The sequence below is a fragment of the Babylonia areolata genome, chromosome 2, assembly GCF_041734735.1.
Source record: "Babylonia areolata isolate BAREFJ2019XMU chromosome 2, ASM4173473v1, whole genome shotgun sequence".
Lineage (NCBI taxonomy): Eukaryota > Metazoa > Mollusca > Gastropoda > Neogastropoda > Buccinidae > Babylonia > Babylonia areolata.
The window spans coordinates 19,316,899-19,338,289 of NC_134877.1; the positions used below are offsets into that span (position 1 = coordinate 19,316,899).

General features: G+C 44.2%; 1 protein-coding gene across 1 annotated transcript; it reads left to right on the top strand.

The window, feature by feature from the left end:
- The first annotated feature begins 350 nt into the window (after positions 1-350).
- On the top strand, positions 351-21,184 carry LOC143279336 (uncharacterized). The gene is made up of 13 exons (XM_076583357.1): positions 351-784; positions 1,759-2,055; positions 3,089-3,220; positions 4,177-4,240; positions 6,739-6,956; positions 7,725-7,905; positions 9,929-10,006; positions 10,843-10,964; positions 15,978-16,189; positions 16,442-16,567; positions 16,849-17,082; positions 18,151-18,338; positions 20,113-21,184. Exons 1-13 carry the CDS (start codon positions 442-444, stop codon positions 20,207-20,209), a joined length of 2,292 nt encoding a protein of 763 aa, XP_076439472.1. The 5' UTR covers positions 351-441; the 3' UTR covers positions 20,210-21,184.
- The last annotated feature ends 207 nt before the right edge of the window (positions 21,185-21,391 follow it).

Genomic DNA, 21,391 nt, shown 5'->3' on the forward strand with positions numbered 1-21,391 from the left:
TCAAGAGAAAGGTAACTCGTACGATCTCAGACACCGTTTTTACCTCCCTTGTGCTCGACACACTTTCAAACCACAGGCTGATCATACTGCGTGAGCGTGTGTGTGTGTGTGCGTGTGTGTGAGTGTGTAAATTTAACTTGTAATTTGTCCTTCATTACGCTCTTATGTGGCCAGACTACAAACTACACTGTTTGCCAATGGTAGATATCACATATGAATGACTCAGAGATGATGAATTCTCAGACTGTTTATAGGTTTCATAGCAACCGACGCTATCTCTGAAGCAATGCGAATGGCAGTGTAATTTTCAGCCAATCACTGCAACACACTGCAGGTCAGTGCGGGTCTGCACCTCGGAGGAAGTCAACACTAATCGTCGCACTCAAGAAATTTTTGAAGAACAAAAATTATTTAGTCATGTTTTGATTGGTAAATCATATCATGGCAGACAACGATTCCTTCACTTTTGATGATGAAGGCAACCCAGTTCCTTCAGGCAAACCACCTTCTGCGAAAAAGCCTCCAGCTGCCCCAAGAAAGAGCCGAAGTAGAAAGAGAGCTGGTGTAACTTCCACAGAAAATAAGGACAATCCATCGGAAAGCTTCCAACCAAAAACCAATGGTGCGAACGCAGATGGCGAGGTGGCGAGCAGACGAAGTTCTATTGCTGAGAGTAGCGGAGAGGAGATAATGACCGATATGTTTCACATTGATGGCACAGGCTATGATGTCACACTGTCACTCAGGCTGCAAAAAATCTGTTGGGAAACTATGAACCCAAGTGGTAAGTAGGAGTAATATAATGATATCAACAGCAACATAACATTTTTTTTTTCAAAGCATCACATCGATACAGGGAAAAAATGATATATTGTTGCAACCAATTAGAAGGTGTGTGTGTGTGCGTGCACGCACATACCCACATGCATGTGAGTGTGTGTGTGTGTGTGTGTGTGTCTCTCTCTCTCTCTCTCTCTCTCTCTCTCTCTCTCTCTCTCTCTCTGTGTGTGTGTGTGTGTGTGTTTGTAATTTATGATTGTAGATATGTGTAGCTAGCTAGATACTTCACCTATCTCAATACATGTCAGTGTATATCAGTTGTGATGTTACATATCTGAGTTAGCCTGTGTTAGTGTTACATGTATGATTTAGCTCATATCATTTATGATGTGACTGATATGTGAGTTTTCTCATTTGGTGTTGCATTTGACCAAAGCAGTGAAATCTTTGTTGTGAATTTGCTATTGTTGTTTCATAGGTGATTCAGTATGTGTGTGTGTGTGTGTGTGTGTGTGTGTGTGTGTGTGTGTGTGTGTGCATTGATTGGGTTTTGTTTAATTTGATATATTGATTGACAATCACTCATCAGTTAGACAAAATGACAGGTACATAAATGGATGACTAAGAGACAGTTGAGCTGATTTCAAGCGAGTGGGTGGATGGATTGAGTGAACGGATCATTAGATGGACAAATAATGAGATATACAGACTCATTGACAGGTCTGTATAGAAAGGTAGACAGATGGATGGAGGAACTGACTGGCAGGTTGACAGACAGAGGGAATGACAGACAGACTGACAGACTGACAGACTAATGATGATGGACCCATGGGTACATGGACACATAATGCTCAATATTTAAACCTGGACATGGCTGCATCGGGAAGATGATGGAAAGATTTGATTTCTTTAAACACAATGCTTGACAGTATTGTGATGTGCCTCATGTTCTTTATTTTTCCTGTTTTTTTGACACAGGTCGAAGAAGAACTCGATCAGGAAGTTTATCAGGACTCTTCAGACGAAGGAAATCCTCTTCTGGTTTGAAGGACCATTTGCAGAACAGTATTGATTTGAACAAAATTTTTGGTGCTAGAATAAAACGGCGGCGCAAACCTGGGCAAAGTGAAGAGGAAGGTTTTGTGTTAGGGCTAGGGTTGTTTACCTTGGAACACAAGGACGCCAACACATTTCGAGAACGAGAGATCTACTTTGAGCATCCCAGTGTGGAGATTTGTACACGATGGAGTGAGAAGTTGAACAACTTTATCAATTGTAAGTTTTCATGGCATATGGTTTTGTCTTTCTTTGAAGGGTTTAAGGAGAACAAACACCAGCAGTTATAAACAAGAACATTTCAGCAACAACAGATATATAGATAGACAGATAGATAGACAGACAGATACATAGATAGATAAGTAAAATAATTCTTTTGAATATTTTTTTATTTCAGTTGATCCAGTTTATTGTTTAATGCCAGTTAGAATTTGTTGGTCATTACAAACATTTCTTTTCTTTTCTTTTTAGTAATTAATTAGGTGTTTGACCATTGAAAAGTAATGTTCACCATGATTTTTACATTCTCAGTTTGCATTTTATGTATATATGTAATTGTATAAGGATATTTTCCAGGGAGCTTCAAACAAGGTATATAGACAATAACAATCCAACTTGTTTTGATTACAAAAAAACAAAAAGCTAGTCTGTTCTAGTATTTCTCACCAACTTTCAACTCATCTCAGTCTTCTCAGTCAGCATAGTTGGAGTGTAATTGGAGAGATACTGTGAATGGAAATGATTTCATTTGGAAAAAAAACAACAACAGAAGTTTGACAAGAACAGGAGCAATTTGGGTCAAATGAAAACAGCATGGTGTTCAGCTTTACTGCCTTTAGTCTGGATACCCCACAAAAGAGTACAGTGTTTGACAGCAACCAAAACAAAACAAACAAAAAAACCCTGTTTCATCCTTAAGGGAATCATCAGTCTGAATGTTGGGTGGAACTGGAAAAGACTCCACAGTAGATCAGTTAATGTTTTTGTCTTGTGTTTGTCAGCAAGGAAAGCTAAACCTGTTTCCTGCAGTCCTCTGTCATTTCTTTCCCTCTGTTTCCACTTTTTCTCAGACACTATAGATCTAGACTCTGAACCAACAGCTTGGCCTAAGGAATTAGTAATCAACCAGTTAGTTATGAACCAGAATCTTGTGACTCTCATATGCCAAGAATTTTTTTTTTTTTTAAATCTTGTTTTCTGGAATAGAAAGTCAAACTACTATTATTCTTTGCCTTTTTTCTTCCTTTCACAGCTCTAGAAGGACGCCCAAAGAACGTGAAGTTGTTTCTTCAGCCCTATGCAGGAGATAAGAATGGGCGCAGCATTTTTAAACACAAGATTTTACCTCTGTTTCAAAATGCTGGAGTGGCAACAGATGTGACAAGTACGTATGTTTGCAAGTCTCTGCCTGATCAGTGTGTATGTGTACATGTGTTTAATGCTAGGAGACAGCTGGGAGTGAGAGGGGTGATGGAAGGAGATACATATGACTGTGAGCATTGTACAATGATGAGGAAGGTGTGTATCACAAAAAAATTATGCTCTTGATTCATGCAGTTGTTGTCAAGTCAAACTGAACAGATTGCAGTCCAAAATACTAAGTGAATTGGAGGCAATGTTCTCACTGTTGTGTCAGTACAGTACAGAAAGAACATTTTGTGTGTGTGTGTGTGTGTGTGTGCGTGAGTGCGTGCGTGCGTGCATGTGGGGGGACGAGGAGTGTGTGCGTGAGAGACACCTTGAAAAATTACTAAAGTGAGTCTTCTTGGCATCATGATGCACACAAAGTCAAACATTTACAAACCACAAGTGAACGGGAAGTGATGTCTTTCAGAATGAAAAGAAACACTGCATGATTAAGCAAAAAACACAGGTTTTGGTTTAAACAGTTTTTTGATATCTTGACAATGCACAATGTTGAATCATTGTTTTGGAATCTGTTGTATTAAGTTGAACAGAACCACACACATAATTATGCCTCGATCAACAACATATGTTGATTGCAACAGTTCCAGTATTGACAGATTTTGCTGGAACTTAAAAAGCTATATATTTCCATTCGTTATTTGTTGCCATAATCTCCATTCACCATGACCATGATTTTAAGTTTATCAATGGAGAAGTAAAACTTGTAAACATGATACAGAAATGAATACTAAGATTTCTGTCTCAGATACTGATATTGTCATACAGAAAATATACATGTTAAGTCATTTTACCATCTTCCATAGATGTTTATGTAATAATAATGTAATAATATTTGTACTTTGACCTATTTCTTTCAAATTCAAAGTGTTGGTTTTCTATTTACGTTGTTTTTTTACTCTTTTTTTTCTTCAGTAATTCAACACAATGAACATGTAAAGCAAGAGATGATCCATCTGAATATTCATGATTTTGATTGGTGAGTTCTGTGTGATGTATGGAATCTATCTCTTTCCCCCTCTCTCTCTCTCTTTCTCTCTCTTTCTGTCCCTCTCTCTATCTTGATTTTTCTCGTTGTATGTGTATGTGTGATTGTGTGTGTGCATTTTTCTGTCTCCCTGAGTATGCCTGTGTTTGTTATGTGAGTGTCTGTGTGTGTGTTTGTATACATGTATATGTATACCATGCACACAAATAAAAAATAAAAAAAAATTGTTCAAGTCAGAAAGTGGGAAATGGAGCAGAGAAATCAAAGTCAGAAAGTGCATGTTGAAGGGTGCAAGCCACAAAGTGCTAACCAACGCTTACAAGTAAAACATATATGGCCTTCCATCTGACTTGGTGTGTTAGTGATTTCCTCGGGAACTCATCGCTGAAGATTATCAGGGAGAGTGAACCATTGCTTCATTTCTTGTGATGTTGGCCCCAGACACAACTTATTCTGGGGCGAAGCCACCTTCTCGAAAGAAGAAAAACAAGGAGAGGGGTGGGAAGGGGGGAGGGAGTATGGTTGTAAATGTCAGTAATATGCCGAGAAAAACTGCCACTGTTGGTGATGTGTGTTAATGATGTGTGTTATTGTTGTTGTTGTTCATATCGTGGTGATGCGTGTTGTTGTTGCTGTTCATATGTTAGTGATGTGTGTTATTGGTGGTATTCATATGTTGCTGATGTGTGTTGTTGTTGTTGCTGTTCATAAGTTAGTGATGTGTGTTGTCGTTGCTGTTCATATGTTGCTGATGTGTGTTGTTCTTGCTGCTGTTCATATGTGAGTGATATGTGTTAATATTGTTGCTGTTCATATGTTGGTGGTGTGTGTTGTTGTTGTTGCTGTCCATAAGTTAGTGATGTGTGTTGTTGTCGTTGCTGCTCATATGTTGCTGATGTGTGTTGTTCTTGCTGCTGTTCATATGTGAGTGATATGTGTTATTATTGTTGCTGTTCATATGTTGGTGGTGTGTGTTGTTCTTGCTGCTGTTCATATGTGAGTGATATGTGTTATTATTGTTGCTGTTCATATGTTGCTGATGTGTGTTGTTCTTGCTGCTGTTCATATGTGAGTGATATGTGTTATTATTGTTGCTGTTCATATGTTGCTGATGTGTGTTGTTCTTGTTGTTGTTGTTGCTGTTCATAAATTAGTGATGTGTGTTATTGTCGTTGCTACTCATATGTTGCTGATGCGTGTTGTTGCTGCTGTTCATATGTTAGTGATGTTTGTTGTTTTTGCTGTTCATATGTTGGTGATGTGTGTTATTGCTGCTGTTCATATGTTGGTGATGTGTGTTGTTCTTTAAATGTTGGTGATGTGTGTTATTGCTGCTGTTCATATGTTGGTGATGTGTGTTATTGCTGCTGTTCATACGCTAGTGATGTGTGTTGTTGTTTATATGTTGGTGATGTGTGGTGTTGTTGCTCCTGTTCATATGCTGGTGATGTGTGTTATTGCTGCTGTTCACATGTTGGTGATGTGTGTTGTTATTGTTCCTGTGTATATGTTTTTTCTCTGCTTTGCGACCTTACCACTCTGCATTGAACAGGTGTGTTGTGTTGTTGTTATTGTTGTTGTAGTTTATTTATAATAAACGCACACACTGAACATGCCCCTTCTTGCTGTATGACATATGGTGATGGCAGTTGGCATAGTCTCCATGTTATTGTTGATTATTCATTTGGAAAACAGACACTGAACATGCATGTGCTGCAGTGTCATTGATATTATTGTTGCTTTTCATATTGAAAAAAAAAAAACCCACACACACTGAGCACTTCAGTGCTGAAGTATCATTGTCGTTGTTGTTGATTTTCATTTGAAAACCACACACTGAACACACGTGTGCTGCTGCATCATTGTCGTTGATGTTGATTTTCATCTGAAAAACATACACTGAACACACGTGTGCTGCTGCATCATTGTCGTTGATGTTGATTTTCATTTGAAAACCACACACTGAACACACGTGTGCTGCTGCATCATTGTCGTTGATGTTGATTTTCATCTGAAAAACATACACTGAACACACATGTGCTGCTGCATCATTGTCGTTGATGTTGATTTTCATCTGAAAAACAGACACTGAACACACGTGTGCTGCTGCATCATTGTCGTTGATGTTGATTTTCATCTGAAAACCACACACTGAACACACGTGTGCTGCTGCATCATTGTCGTTGATGTTGATTTTCATTTGAAAACCACACACTGAACACACGTGTGCTGCTGCATCATTGTCGTTGATGTTGATTTTCATCTGAAAAACATACACTGAACACACGTGTGCTGCTGCATCATTGTCGTTGATGTTGATTTTCATCTGAAAAACATACACTGAACATACGTGTGTGCAGTGTCATTGTTGTTGTTGTCCATTTTCATATGAAAACCACACACTGAGCACTTCTGTGTTGTAGCATCATTGTCGTTTCTTTTGATTTTCATATGAAAAACATGCACTGAACATGCTGTGTGTGCTGCAGCGTCATCGCCATGGGAGGGGACGGCACGGTGAGCCAGGTGCTGAATGGCCTGATGAACCGCTCCCAGAAGGAGCAGGAGGTGGACATGAAGAGGGGCCACAGCCCGGCCAGGGCCCTGGTGCCCATGGGCATCATCCCCATCGGCAAAACCAACCAGGTGGCCGGCTCCGTCATGGGCACCATTGATCCCATCACCGCTGCTCTGCACATCGTGTATGGTGAGGGAGCTTGGGGCACCCTGGACACAGGAGACAGAGAGGGAGATGGAAAACACACACACACACACACACACACACACACACACACACACACAAACACACAACACACACACACACACGCACACAAACAAACAAACACACACACACACACACACACAAACAAACACACAAACACACACACACACACACACACACACACACAAAACACACACACACACACAAAACACACACACACACACACACACACACACACACACACACACACACACACAACACACACAGTTGTTTCACTCGGAATTATAATGTAATATTATCTTACACAAATGTTTTTCATTTTACATGATAACTGATGTGTGTAGGGTGATCAGTGAAGGGTGTGTCAGTTCTCTTGGATATTTGCTGACGGGCATGATGTCAGCCGAACGAGAATGTTCTGTTCTGGTTGAAGCAGACAATAAAGTATTTTGAATTGAATTGAACTGAACTGACTAGAAGAATTGAATTGAACTGACACAAAACTAGAAGAATTTCTCTATTTCTGAGGATAATAGATAAGCAACTGTGTGCCTTTCATTCTTATCCAGTCCCTGTCATACACTGTATTGCATTGTGCTGTGTTTAGAAAGATTGCTAACATAAAGTTCCAAACCAGAAAGTACATGTAATCAGCTTCCCAGTCTTTAAAACCGCAAGTTCAAATGATGGATGCACAATTTACAAGTGCGGTCACGCTTTGTTCATGTGATGTTTTGTGGGCTGTGTGTACAGGGCACTGGAGTCCCATGGATGTGTGTTCTGTGTTCTCCCTGGACAAGTTTCATTGCTGGGCCTTCAACTGCCAGTATGGTTTCGCTGGCAATGTTCTGCTCTTCATGAAACGCTACGCCACTTTGGGAAGGAAACGCATTGATGCCGCCTTCATGAAAGCCTTGACATCATCCAAACTCAGGTACTTTGGTACACACATGCATGCACACCTGCACGCACGCACTCGCACACTCGCACACACATGCACACACACGTGCGCGCCCACACACACACACACACACACACACACACACACGCCCATGTATGAGCAAGAGCACACACTTTAACTCACATATGCACACCTTTACAGCAGCACATGTCTTTGCTTTAAGACACAATGTTCAAGATAAAAAAAAAAATGAGGAAACTAAAAACTACATGTCATCTTTTTCAACTACTCAACCAACAGTGGTATAGCATTCAGATGTCATCACAAGTATCACACATTGAAAATGAAATATTCTGTTTGAATAGTGTAGGGTTGAGTTCATATTCTCAGACTTCATTTTTTTCGCTTTTAGTTGTTGTTGTTTTTCTTTGTTTCATGGAGGGGTGAGGTTCAGACACTGTTGCTGGCTTTTCATCAGTCAGATGCTGACCAGAACAGGGCATTTGTGTTAGTGTACAGGTTCACTTTTCTCCGCCACACGGGTGTTCAGTGCTGGCACTTTAGTTGGCCCTGCGAAAGTTCGTGAACCCAGGAAGTAGGGCATGGATATAAATAAACGCGGCTGACAAACAGGCCGCGCCAACGGCACTCGCTGTACGCTTGTTCGGCGGTAAATCTGCTTTGTTTCTTTCGCGCATCATCTCCTCGGATGGATCGGAAATAACGACTAAAGAAGTGGTTTTCTAAAAAGAACACAAAATAAGCTTTCCATTGACTCCAAACACAATATGTTTTCTTACATAGCGGTTGTTGCGGCAACGGTTGAAACATAAATGAAGAAAGAGAAGAGAAGGATAAGCAGAAACATGATCGCAAAAATCGTTAAGTTTAAATCCCTCTCAAAGAAAACAGGCGTTTAGCACAATAACATCGTAAATACACACAGAACATATAGCATGCCTGCATGCAGATTAGCTTACCTTTTGAGTTGTGCGATTTTTCTTGGCAGCACAACAAACGTTTAAATGACTGTGGCATGGTGAGAGTGAGCAGCAGGGGGATGGAGAGCGGGGTGAGTGTCTGTCGGCTTATGGCACTGCCGTGCCCTTCATTCCACGAGAAAGACGAAGATTTTTAAGGTAAAAAAAAAAAAAAATGAAACGATGATGTTGATAAAATAATGAAATTGTGTAAATCAAATCAAACTGCACTCCAATAATACAACCAGGAATAGCAATAATTCAACTTTCTGTAATCGCTGCAGGAAATGTGTGGATGCTGTGAAAAGGTGGGAAAAGCGGGGCGGGGGCCGCGGGGCTGAGTGAAACAAAGAAGGCAGTGTCCCAGTTTGGCGCGCGGGGCCAGAAATACCGCGGCGAATGTGCCGGTCAGTACAGAGTGTGGTGGGAAAGTCTGGCATTAAAAAAATTTTGACCCAAGACGCTAGATGCTGCTCGGCCAACTAAAGAGCCGGATTTTGTGCTCGGCTGAGCAGCCGTGGCCAGTCAGTTTTGAGTGAACACTCCCTGGTGCCAGAAGCACAGAAAAGATGGTGTCCAAGAATAGCTGGGGATTCCCCCTGTGATGTGAACAAAATGTGGCCTATCCTACCAGGGAAAATTAAGAGCAGTAGGTTTGTGAATAACAGACCCAGTCTGGTCACAGTTCAACAACACTGGCACTCTACCTGGCTGGTGCTGAAATGTGGCACTGGTGGTGAAAGGGTTTTAACTGTATGACAGGTAACTCAGCAGAATATTGGCCATTATGATGGGGGATGAGGTGAACAGGGGTACCACTGGAGATTCCACAGGGTTCATTGTGACAGCAAGCGCAACCAAGACATCAGAACACCAGCGAAACTGAGGCATGTATGGAACAATTAAAAAAAAAAAAAATATGTGCTTAAAAAAGCACATTAACATATTGCAAATTTATATTTCATGTTTGATCCACGCTGACCACCACACAACACATGATGCATATATGCACAGACAAATGCACATGAACACACATATGTGCATACATTGTGTTTGACCTTGGAACCTGTTTGCAGAGCCTACGAATGTGACATAGAGTTCATCCCCACACCAGGTGTCATCGCCAAAGAATTCAACACAACATGTCGGACAGGGTGAGTGTGCTGTTCTCTTGCTTTTATTCCCATGCCGTGAATCACACTCTCACACACTTACACATGCATATGCACACACACATGCCGCAAACATGTACAAACACACAAATAAATACTTACACACAAACACTCTCTCTCTCTCTCTCTCTCTCTCTCTCTCTCTCTCTCTCTTTCTCTCTTTCTCTCTCTCTCTTTCATGTAGGTGATTACATGCTTATTTTCACAAGACCCAGCCCCCCCCTCCCCGCTGTTAAATCTATATTTTCAAATCCTTCACATACATTGAGTTTTTCTCAGAACCCATTGATCTGCAGCTTCTTCCACAGGCTTTCAGCATGTGGCCTTAGGGCAACACAGCATAATGAAGACCATCATGAATGTGCAACTTGAGCATATTACTGTATATCCCCCCTTAAGTGACTTTTGGCCTGTATGAATAAACCATCTCAGTCTCAGAAAAAGTCTCCTTCACATGTGTATAAACACACAAATGAACGCACACACTCTCTCTCCCTTCTTTTCTCTCTCACTCTTTCTTTCTCTTTGCCCCTTTCTCTTTCTCTCCTTCCTTTCTCTCTGTCTTTCTCACTCCCACATTCTCTCCCTCTCTCTCTTCCCCTCCCTCTCTCTCTTTCTCTTTGCCCCTCTCTATTTCCTCTCCCTCCTTTCTCTCTCTCCCTGTCTTTCTCACTCCCACTCTCTCTCTCTCTCTCTGTCTCTCCCTCTCTCTTTCCTCTCTCCCTCCTTGCCTCCCCCCCCCCCCCCCCCCACCTTCCCATCCCTCCTTACAGCGTCAGGCTGACACAGACTGACGGAAGCCACGTTGGGGGTGGCAGGTGTGAGCGGTGCCTGGGACAGTCAGCAGTTAGGGACAGGCCGGAAGTGACCACCGATGTGGTCCAGGAGCTCAACCTCAACAACTCCATCTCCAGCTGCGAGTCCACAGGCTCTGTCATCGGTCAGTGAACTACAGGGTTTTATCCTTCATTTGTTTAATGCATTTTTATTCTTTACATAAACATTGATTTATTACAGCAAACACACACAAAACATAGGTGTAAGTACATTATATATATATATGTGTGTGTGTAAAAAAAAATTTTTTTTCATTAAAATTTTTTTTTATATATATGTGTGTGTGTGTGTTTATATATAGATAGATAGATAGATACACACACACAGGGCTACCACTGCAGTTGACTATGTAGGGAGCTTGGTCAAGACACATGTGAGCCCCCAAGAACCCCTTCTGCCAACTGTCAAACAACAAAAGCTGGCTTGTTAAAACACTTTGCCAGACATGACACCCTCTCAAAAACCATCCTGCAAAGGTACTGTGGAAATTGAGTGGACACATCATGTGAAGAGACCCAAGGTCATATCAGTTGAACAGCCCTTCACTGGACACCGTAAGGAAGGTGCAAGAGAGGAAGGTGAAAAACACCTGGAGCAGAACAGTCGAAAGCGAACTCAAGACCCTGAAGTTCACCTGGGGGTACCATTCAGAGACGGGCCCAGAACAGACAAGTGTGACAGATTGCATTGTATTGTATTGTATTGTATTGTATTGTATTACTCTTTCTTGTCACAACAGATTTCTCCATGTGAAATTCTGGCTTCTCTTCTGAGGGAGAGTGCATCGCTACACTGTGAGCGCCACCCTTTTTTTTTTTCTTTTTTTTTTTTTCCTGCCTGCAGTTTGTTTTGTGTTTTCCTTTCCAAGTGGATTTTTCTGCAGAATTTTGCCAGGGGCAACCCTTTTGTTGCCATGGGTTCTTTTACATGCGCTAAGTGCATGCTGCACAAGGGACCTGGGTTTATCGTCTCATCCGAATGACTAGCGTCCAGACCAGCACTCAAGGTGTAGTGGAGGGGGAGAAAGTACTGGTAACTCTGCCAGTCTTCATTGCTGCCCTACCTGTAAGGAAGTAAACGCACTGTGGAAGGAGGACCGATGATGATGCAGTTGAAATACTGTGTCACAGAAGTGAGGATGAGGTTGTACAACATGTGTTCAGCGATATTCACTTCATTGCACAAGGTGCAGGTCAGGGCAGAAGAATGGGAAATAATGTGGAAGAATACACAAAGTTAGATTTCTTGTTGCAGTTATTCAGTCCATGCTGAGGAGAGGGACTGAGAGGAGGGCAGACTGCTAGTCTCTGAACAGGCAGATCAAGACAACACTCTGAATGGATACCTCTCCCTCATACATGTACCAAATAAGTCACGTGCAGAAGCTTTCTTTGCACCTTTAAGTGAAATCTATTTGCCAGGGTTTTTTCACAAAAAACGGGTATAAATTTTCAAAAAATTCTGTGCTCTTTGTTATTGGAGAAAGACCCATAAAAGTATATATTTTCTGAAAGGGAAATGAATAAAGAATACAAAACACACGATGTTTTCCCATTTTATATATTTTTAGTGACATGCTGTTGTTTTGAAATCAGTGTTTTGTTTTTTGTCACATTTTCAACTTGTTCATTACAAACATTAGTCAGGTAATTTGCACTAAAATATCATATTTTCTGGACAAATGGATATCTGCACACACAAAATCATACTAGAACAACCACAATATAAAAAAAAACTGAAAAAGAAATAGATACATAATGCATTGACTTCTGCAAGTGATAATGTGGATGTGAGGCCACGCCCCCTGTCTCCACCCCCCTCGTCTTCACCCCTCTCACACAGTCACTTTATCCAGTTCTCATCAGACCGCGTTGGCTGAATGCCAAGAAAATAGCCCACACCGTGGCCTGCTAAAAATGCGGTGACTTCTGTCGGCTGCTAGAGCTGAACAGCCGGCATCACTCACTGATAGTCGTATCTTGGCCACTCTCTTAATTGCTCCCTTTATTTTCTATCAAATCGTCCTATAAATGTTCACCACTGTCTTCTCCTTCGAATTTATGCTTCAATTCTTTCTGAGCATCAGCTAAAGAAAGTAATCTTGGTTGATTTAGTTCGCCACAATCGCATGTCTTGAGCACGGAGTCAGTCTGACATTTTGTTGAGCGAGCGAGGAGAGGAGCCAGGCAAAGACTGCGGCCAGTAACCCAACCAAAACGTTCAAATAAAGGACTGCCTTATGACGCAGATGGTGTTTCTAGCTATGAATAGAATCTAGAAAGATTCCCCAAGCTAAAGCTACCAGCATTTTTGTCAACGAACTGAATGCAAAGTAGGGAAAAGTCAGAATATTTCGATGGTGATTTATCCCGTCATTGTGGCAGCGAAGCGTACATGCTTTCCATGATGAGTTATCTCGTCATATAGGCAGCCTAGGGGTTAAACACACTCTACTGAGCATAGCATTGTCATCCTCATTCTCATCCATAACAGTCATCCTCATTCTCATCCATAACAGTGTAAAGCACTGGAATTTTCATGGCCTGCTGTCATGTTGACCTCAGCTTTCCCTCTGCTTCCAAGCCTGTTGTAAGTGTGTGTGCAGTGATTGGTGCCAGTTGCGTGGGTGGTACTGTTGTCAGAGAGACGTGTCAGTGGTTCCCACTCTGGGGGAGGAGCTTGTTCAGTCTGGTTCCTCAACTGAGTGATTATTGTCATCAGTAAGGCGCTGAGTATGTGGTGCCCTGTGTATGATGAATCAAAACAAGCACTGCTGAACACCACCGAAGTGACTCAGCTGCAGAGCAGGGTCTCCTCTGGTATGCAGCCTCATGGTGACTTACCATCTTTGGTACCCTGTGGTTTGTTGGTGCTGAGACAGTATGAGCCCAGGTTCGTTGCCTGTGGACTTGGAATGAGCAGCAATGAGGGGGTTGTCTCTGAACTAACTAAGCACTAAAAAAACACAAAACAGAAGTTCTGTCTGCTGAACTGAAGTGGTGTGTGGGAGTGACAGCTGAAGTGGTGTGTGTAGGTGACAGCTGAAGTGGTGTATGGGGGTGACAGCTGAAGTGGTGTGTGGGGGTGACAGCTGAAGTGGTGTGTGTAGGTGACAGCTGAAGTGGTGTGTGTGGGTGACAGCTGAAGTGGTGTGTGTGGGTGACAGCTGAAGTGGCGTGTGTGGGTGACAGAGCTGAGGTGGTGTGTGTGGGTGACAGCTGAAGTGGTGTGTGTGGGTGACAGCTGAAGTGGCGTGTGTGGGTGACAGCTGAGGTGATGTGTGTGGGTGACAGCTGAAGTTGTGTGTGTGGGTGACAGAGCTGAGGTGGTGTGTGTGGGTGACAGCTGAAGTGGTGTGTGTGGGTGACAGCTGAAGTGGTGTGTGTGGGTGACAGAGCTGAAGTGGTGTGTGTGGGTGACAGAGCTGAGGTGATGTGTGTGGGTGACAGCTGAAGTGGTGTGTGTGGACGACAGCTGAAGTGGTGTGTGTGGGTGACAGAGCTGAGGTGGTGTGTGTGGGTGACAGCTGAAGTGGTGTGTGTGGGTGACAGCTGAAGTGGTGTGTGTGGGTGACAGAGCTGAGGTGGTGTGTGTGGGTGACAGCTGAAGTGGTGTGTGTGGGTGACAGCTGAAGTGGTGTGTGTGGGTGACAGCTGAAGTGGCGTGTGGGGGTGACAGCTGAAGTGGTGTGTGTGGGCGACAGAGCTGAAGTGGTGTGTGTGGGTGACAGCTGAAGTGGCGTGTGTGGGTGACAGCTGAAGTGGCGTGTGGGGGTGACAGCTGAAGTGGCGTGTGTGGGTGACAGCTGAAGTGGTGTGTGTGGGTGACAGCTGAAATGGTGTGTGTGGGTGACAGCTGAAGTGGTGTGTGTGGGTGAAGCTGAAGTGGCGTGTGGGGGTGACAGCTGAAGTGGTGTGTGTGGGCGACAGAGCTGAAGTGGTGTGTGTGGGTGACAGCTGAAGTGGCGTGTGGGGGTGACAGCTGAAGTGGCGTGTGTGGGTGACAGCTGAAGTGGCGTGTGGGGGTGACAGCTGAAATGGTGTGTGTGGGTGACAGCTGAAGTGGTGTGTGTGGGTGAAGTTGAAGTGGCGTGTGGGGGTGACAGCTGAAGTGGTGTGTGTGGGCGACAGAGCTGAAGTGGTGTGTGTGGGTGACAGAGCTGAAGTGGTGTGTGTGGGCGACAGAGCTGAAGTGGTGTGTGTGGGTGACAGCTGAAGTGGTGTGTGTGGGCGACAGAGCTGAGGTGGTGTGTGTGGGTGACAGCTGAAGTGGTGTGTGTGGGCGACAGCTGAAGTGGTGTGTGTGGGTGACAGAGCTGAAGTGATGTGTGTGGGTGACAGCTGAAGTGGTGTGTGTGGACGACAGCTGAAGTGGTGTGTGTGGGTGACAGCTGAAGTGGTGTGTGTGGGCGACAGACCTGAAGTGGTGTGTGTGGGTGACAGCTGAAGTGGTGTGTGTGGACGACAGACCTGAAGTGGTGTGTGTGGGTGACAGCTGAAGTGGTGTGTGTGGGTGACAGCTGAAGTGGTGTGTGTGGGCAACAGCTGAAGTGGTGTGTGTGGACGACAGAGCTGAGGTGGTGTGTGTGGGTGACAGCTGAAGTGGTGTGTGTGGGTGACAGCTGAAGTGGTGTGTGTGGGTGACAGAGCTGAGGTGGTGTGTGTGGGTGACAGCTGAAGTGGTGTGTGTGGGCGACAGAGCTGAGGTGGTGTGTGTGAGTGACAGCTGAAGTGGTGTGTGTGGGCGACAGAGCTTAGGTGGTGTGTGTGTGGATGACAGCTGAAGTGGTGTGTGTGGGCGACAGAGCTGAGGTGATGTGTGTGGGTGACAGCTGAAGTGGTGTGTGGGGGTGACAGCTGAAGTGGTGTGTGTGGGTGACAGCTGAAGTGGTGTGTGTGGGCGACAGAGCTAAGGTGGTGTGTGTGGGTGACAGCTGAAGTGGTGTGTGTGGACGACAGAGCTGAAGTGGTGTGTGTGGGTGACAGAGCTGAGGTGATGTGTGTGGGTGACAGCTGAAGTGGTGTGTGTGGGTGACAGCTGAAGTGGTGTGTGTGGACGACAGAGCTGAAGTGGTGTGTGTGGGTGACAGAGCTGAAGTGGTGTGTGTAGGTGACAGAGCTGAAGCAGGACAGCCCCTGGCAGACCCTGAAGGGCAGCTTCATGAACATCGCTGTCTTCAGCATCCCTGGCAATGGGGAGATCGCCCCTCAAGGCCTTAGCAAGGTGACCCACCTCAACGACGGCAACATGGACCTGGTCATTGTCAGGGCTGTGGAACGCAAAGAGTTTCTCCGCTATCTCCGTCGCCATGGAAATTCCAAAAACCAGGTAAGAAGAGGTGATACTAGTGTATAGTAGGGAGCTGAAAGTGTTCTCTTGTTTCGTAAAATAAGATATGATCACATTATTTATTTATTTATTCATTTATTGTGTGTAATGATGTGTTGTGTGTGTGCTTGTGTGTGTGTGTTTGTGTGTGTGTGTGTGTGTGTGTGTGTGTGTGTGTGCTGCTTTTCTTCTTTACAGTTTCTGACAGTTACTTTGTTGTAGTTAACTCTCTTTTCTTTCCTTTGTCTCCAGTATGATTTTCCTTTCGTGGAGGTACACCGGTGTAAGGAAGTTCGCTTTCGCCCTCGCATGCCCATCTCCTGGAATTACAACGACCATGACTTCTCTGAAATCAAATACCAGATGTCCAAACAAGAGGTATGTCTCCAGTTTGTTGACAACTTGCAGCAGCAGACTACTCTTACATTCAGCACTCAGCCAACATTGTTCCAGGGGACACAGATATAATTGCAATGATCTGACTAGGAATTTTCAGATGAAAGGGAAGTTAAACTGGGCAGACAGAGAAGAAGTGTATGTTTATTTGCCAGGCGATTTCTCAAGTTACCTCATCACTACAGTAAAGAGCACGCTTCAGCCCAAGAGAATGTGCGTCTTCCGTAAAGCATGACTGAAGAAGTAATTCTGACTTTCCTCAGATGATGAAGAAGCAGCAGATGCAGCGTCACCGTTCTGTGGAGATCATTGATGAGCTGGACTCCAGCCAGACCAAGTCATCCAGCATGGGTCTGCAGGCCAAGTCGGTCAGCATGTACGCCCTGGACGATTCAGAGGAGGAAGAGGAAGAGGATGATGTGGAGGAGATAGAAGACATTACAGAGGGAGGCGGGGACAAGGAGCACAAGGAGAAGAGTGCAGCTGGTGGTGAACAGGTCAGTGATGTGTGGGTTGTTGTTCGCAGCGTGTGAACTGGTCCCCTGGACAGCTGTGTCCATTCACACAGCAACAGCAGGCACATGTTTCAGGGTGGAGGAGAGACTCATTCATTCTAGTTCTGCAGCTGATGATAATATCGCCAGCTTTTAGTTCTCTGACGGGGCTGTGTAGCGAATGTTCTGTGTGTTGTGAATCTGAACAGGAGCATCTGAATATCACTACAGTGACCAAGTAGGACTACAAGGTCAAGTCTGATGAGAACTTGCCTTGTTCCCATTGCTTCTTGACATGACAGAATGAAGAGTAATGTGTCTGAGATCGGGAAGTATAGAGGGTGGAATCTATGATATTCTATGAGAAGAATGCCATTGAAAAGCAAAAAAAGATTCTTTCTTCCACAGTTCATGGGCTGCAACTCCTACGTTTACCTGTACATAGTATATGAGTAGGATTTTATGTGTATGACTGCTTTAACACCCTGCAATGTAGTCTACTATTCTCCATTTTCAGAGGTGTGCATGCTGGGAATGTTCATGTTCATAGCTGCTGAACACTGATATACATTACAGGATCATTTACATGTGTATTTGATCTTCTGCAAATAAATGCACACGAAGGAGATTAAGGCAATAAGGTATTGGCACATACGTCAGCGTGGGAGATCAGAAAAATCTCCACCCATAACCTGCCAGATGCTGACACTGGTACTGGACCTTGGACCCTCAGTTGACAGTCCAACACTCTGACCGCCTGGCTCTTGAACCTGTCATCAAAGGAAGATGTGGCAGCTGTCTCTGTCTACCCCATCCCCATAAAAATGTGTGCACACAGTGTGTGTGTGTGTTTGTGTGTGTGCGTTTGTGTGTGTGTTTGTGTGTGTGCGTTTGTGTGTGTGTGTGTGTGTGCATCACTGCAGGCAGTTATGTTAGCATACTGGCTGTGTATAATGCTCTGTTGCTTGTTGTCATATTTCTGTTTTGTTCTTTTCTTTCACCTGACATGATTGCTGGCCCCGTGGCACAGATGACCCCTGACTTTTTCTGTTGGAACTGTCTGACGTGCAGTCAGGTTCACCCAAGTACCAGTACGTGGGGCCCCAGTACCAGCCCACCTGGACGGAGCAGGAGATCGCTCGGCGCAAGATGATCGCCAGGAAGAAGGAGGAGAAGAAGAAGGCCAAGGAGCAGGAGAAAAGCAAGTCTGTGTGGAACATGGACAACGAGATCTGTGTCACGCTTGATCTGGAGTTCAAGTCAGTGTGTTTGTGTGTTTCTATGTGTGTGTGTGTGCGAGTACGTGTGTGGATGTGAGTGTGTTTTCTTCATCAAATGTCTGTTCACTATAAGTGTTATCAGAGAAGTGGAAATGTGGAATTATGCCGAATCATATCAGGCACTTCTGTCAAGGCCTTCAGTGTCAGCTGATTCATGGGGGGGTTGTTGTTAGGGAGGCATGGTGGCTGTCTCATTCTCTTGGGGTGGGAGGGGAGGAGGTGGGGGGGGACGTTCACTCAGTCTGTCTCCATGAATAAGCGATCATTGTTTTCGGTAGGGGACTTAGGAAGTGGTATCCGACCACCGCCAGAGTGAGCAGCAGTGCAGGGTCTCCTCTGGTTTGTGGCCTCCTAGCAACCTAAGTATTAATATTTCCCTCTGTTTTACTGCTGATGGTGTAACTGTGACCGATGAACTCCTGTGTGGCTAAATATGGGGAACTTGGAATGAGCAGTGTGGGAGTAATAATACTGCTGTAGATGACGAGGTTGCAGCAATAGATAATAGATAAATAATTGATTAATCAATCAATCGATTGATTAATTAATTAATCGATTGATTGAGTGATTGATTGATTGATAAATAATTGATTAATCAATCAATTGATTAATTAATCAATCGATTGATTGATTAATCAGTTAATTGATTGATTGATTAATCAATCAATTGATTGATTGATGAAATAAATGAATAAATAAAGAGCATGCACTCCTGAATACCTTTGAAGTGACTCAGCAGCAGTGCTGTCTGGCGTGTGGCTAATGCCATGGTGACACTTCTCTTTGGACTGCTGGCACTGGGGCAGCAGCAGCAGACACCCCTGTGGCTGTGTACAGAGAATTTGGGATGAGTGGTATACAGTTATGCCATGAACCGGTGTGATAGGTCAGTAAAAATATATATATATAAAAAGGTAACAAAACCACATCAGGAACAGTAATAGAAACATAAATCTAACACAAATTAAAGAAATGCAAACAGAACTGTCTACCAAAGATTCTGAAATTTCAGCCAATTAAAAAAAAGAAACTAATCCAACACAACTTCCATGAAATTGTCTTCAGAAAGAATGTCTGTCCATAAAAGATACCATTGGGTTTAAGGGTAGGTCAGGAAACTGCTCTTTTTTGTTTTTTCAGCAGATGTGGTGTAGTGTATGTGTTTATGGATCAGTCTGCACGTTTTGACACCTTGAAACTGAAACTGACACTGAAACTGAAACTCTGTGTCTGTGTGTGTGTGTGTGTTTGTGGTGTGTGTGTGGTGTGTGCATGTGTGTGTGTGTAGTGTGTCTGTGTGTGTGTGTGTTTGTGTGTGTGTTTGGTGTGTGTGTGTGTGTGTGTGTGTGTGTGTGTGTGTGTGTGTGTGTGTGTGTTTGTGGTGTGTGTGTGGTGTGTGCATGTGTGTGTGTGTAGTGTGTCTGTGTGTGTGTGTGTTTGTGTGTGTGTTTGGTGTGTGTGTGTGTGTGTGTGTGTGTGGTTTGTGTATGTGTGTGTGTGTATGTGTGTGTGTGAGTGTGTGTGTGGTTTGTGTGTGTGTGTGTGTGTGAGTGTGTGTGTGTGTGAGTGTGTGTGTGTGAGTGTGTGTGTGGTTTGTGTGTGTGTGTGTGTGTGTGTGTGTGTGAGTGTGTGTGTGGTTTGTGTGTGTGTGTGTGTGTGTGTGTGTGTGTGTGTGTGTGAGTGTGTGTGTGTGAGTGTGTGTGTGGTTTGTGTGTGTGTGTGTGTGTGTGTGTGTGTGTGTGTGTGTGTGCAGGGTTCACAGTGGACTGCTGATGGTGTGTGGTCAAGGCATCTCCCCGCACACAGAGTTTGATGACGTTCGCTTCACCTGTCTCCCTGGTCGGTCGTGATGATGGCCCTGAAAGACATCGGCCAAGTCTCAGGCATCACAGTTCACCTGTTATGTGCAACTGTGTGCATGACTGGTTGATCATGTGGTGAAAAGACCAGGTTTTGTGACGTCCTCTCTCTCTCTCTCTCTTTCTCTTTCTCTCTCTCTCTGTCTCTCTCTGTCTCTTTCTCTCTGTCTCTCTGTCTCTGTCTCTGTCTCTCTGTCTCTCTCTCTCTCTGTCTCTCAATATCACCACTTAATGCATCATCTTTCTTCCCCTCTTTCACTGTCCATTTATCTCTGATGTTTTTTTTTTGCATCTGGCTCTGTAATTATCTCCCCTTTTTCCAAACTCTGTAAATAAAGTACCTGCAAACACAATTTGATGTGTACTGATGCAAACTGACGCTCGCATCTGTATATATGACACTACATATATCATTGCTCATTCTTCCTTTCTTGATCTCTCTCTCATGATCTGTATCTCTCCACCCTCCTCCCTGCCATCCACCTCCTTTTCCCTGTCTCTGTCTCTCTGTCTCCTGTCTGGAGCTTCTCCCTCTGCTGCCCTTCCCAGACACTCAGCATTATCCATGGCTACCTGAAGATGTTATGTAACATCACCCCTACTGGTCCAAACAGGGTGAGGGGTGGGGGGGGGGGGGGGTGGAAACAGAAGGAACCCCTGATTCTGATCATGGATGAAAAGAGGTGTGTGTGCAGTCCTTCAGTCAGTGGTGTGGTTTCATGGACTGTTTATTTAGTTATTTTTTCATGGTACACATGTACATAATTACGTTTCTGAAGTTGGTGTGTTTCACATGGTTCTGTGCAGTTTCACAGCCGGTCAGTTGATAAGAGTCATTTTGTTTGCCTGTTGTGTGTTGGTGATGATGACATGTGAGAGGTTAACCATCATGTGTGTTCAGAGTCTGGGCAGCTGGGTCTGAATGAAGAGAAAGCTGATACCAGTTTCTCTCCCCTCCCCCCCCCCTCCCCCAGCCTCCTCACTGCTGTCAGCCTGTGTGTCCCCGTGTCACACCTCACTGTGTGTCCCCGTGTCACACCTCACTGTGTGTCCCCGTGTCACACCTCACTGTGTCCCCATGTCACACCTCACTGTGTGTCCCCGTGTCACACCTCACTGTGTGTCCCCATGTCACACCTCACTGTGTGTCCCCGTGTCACACCTCACTGTCCC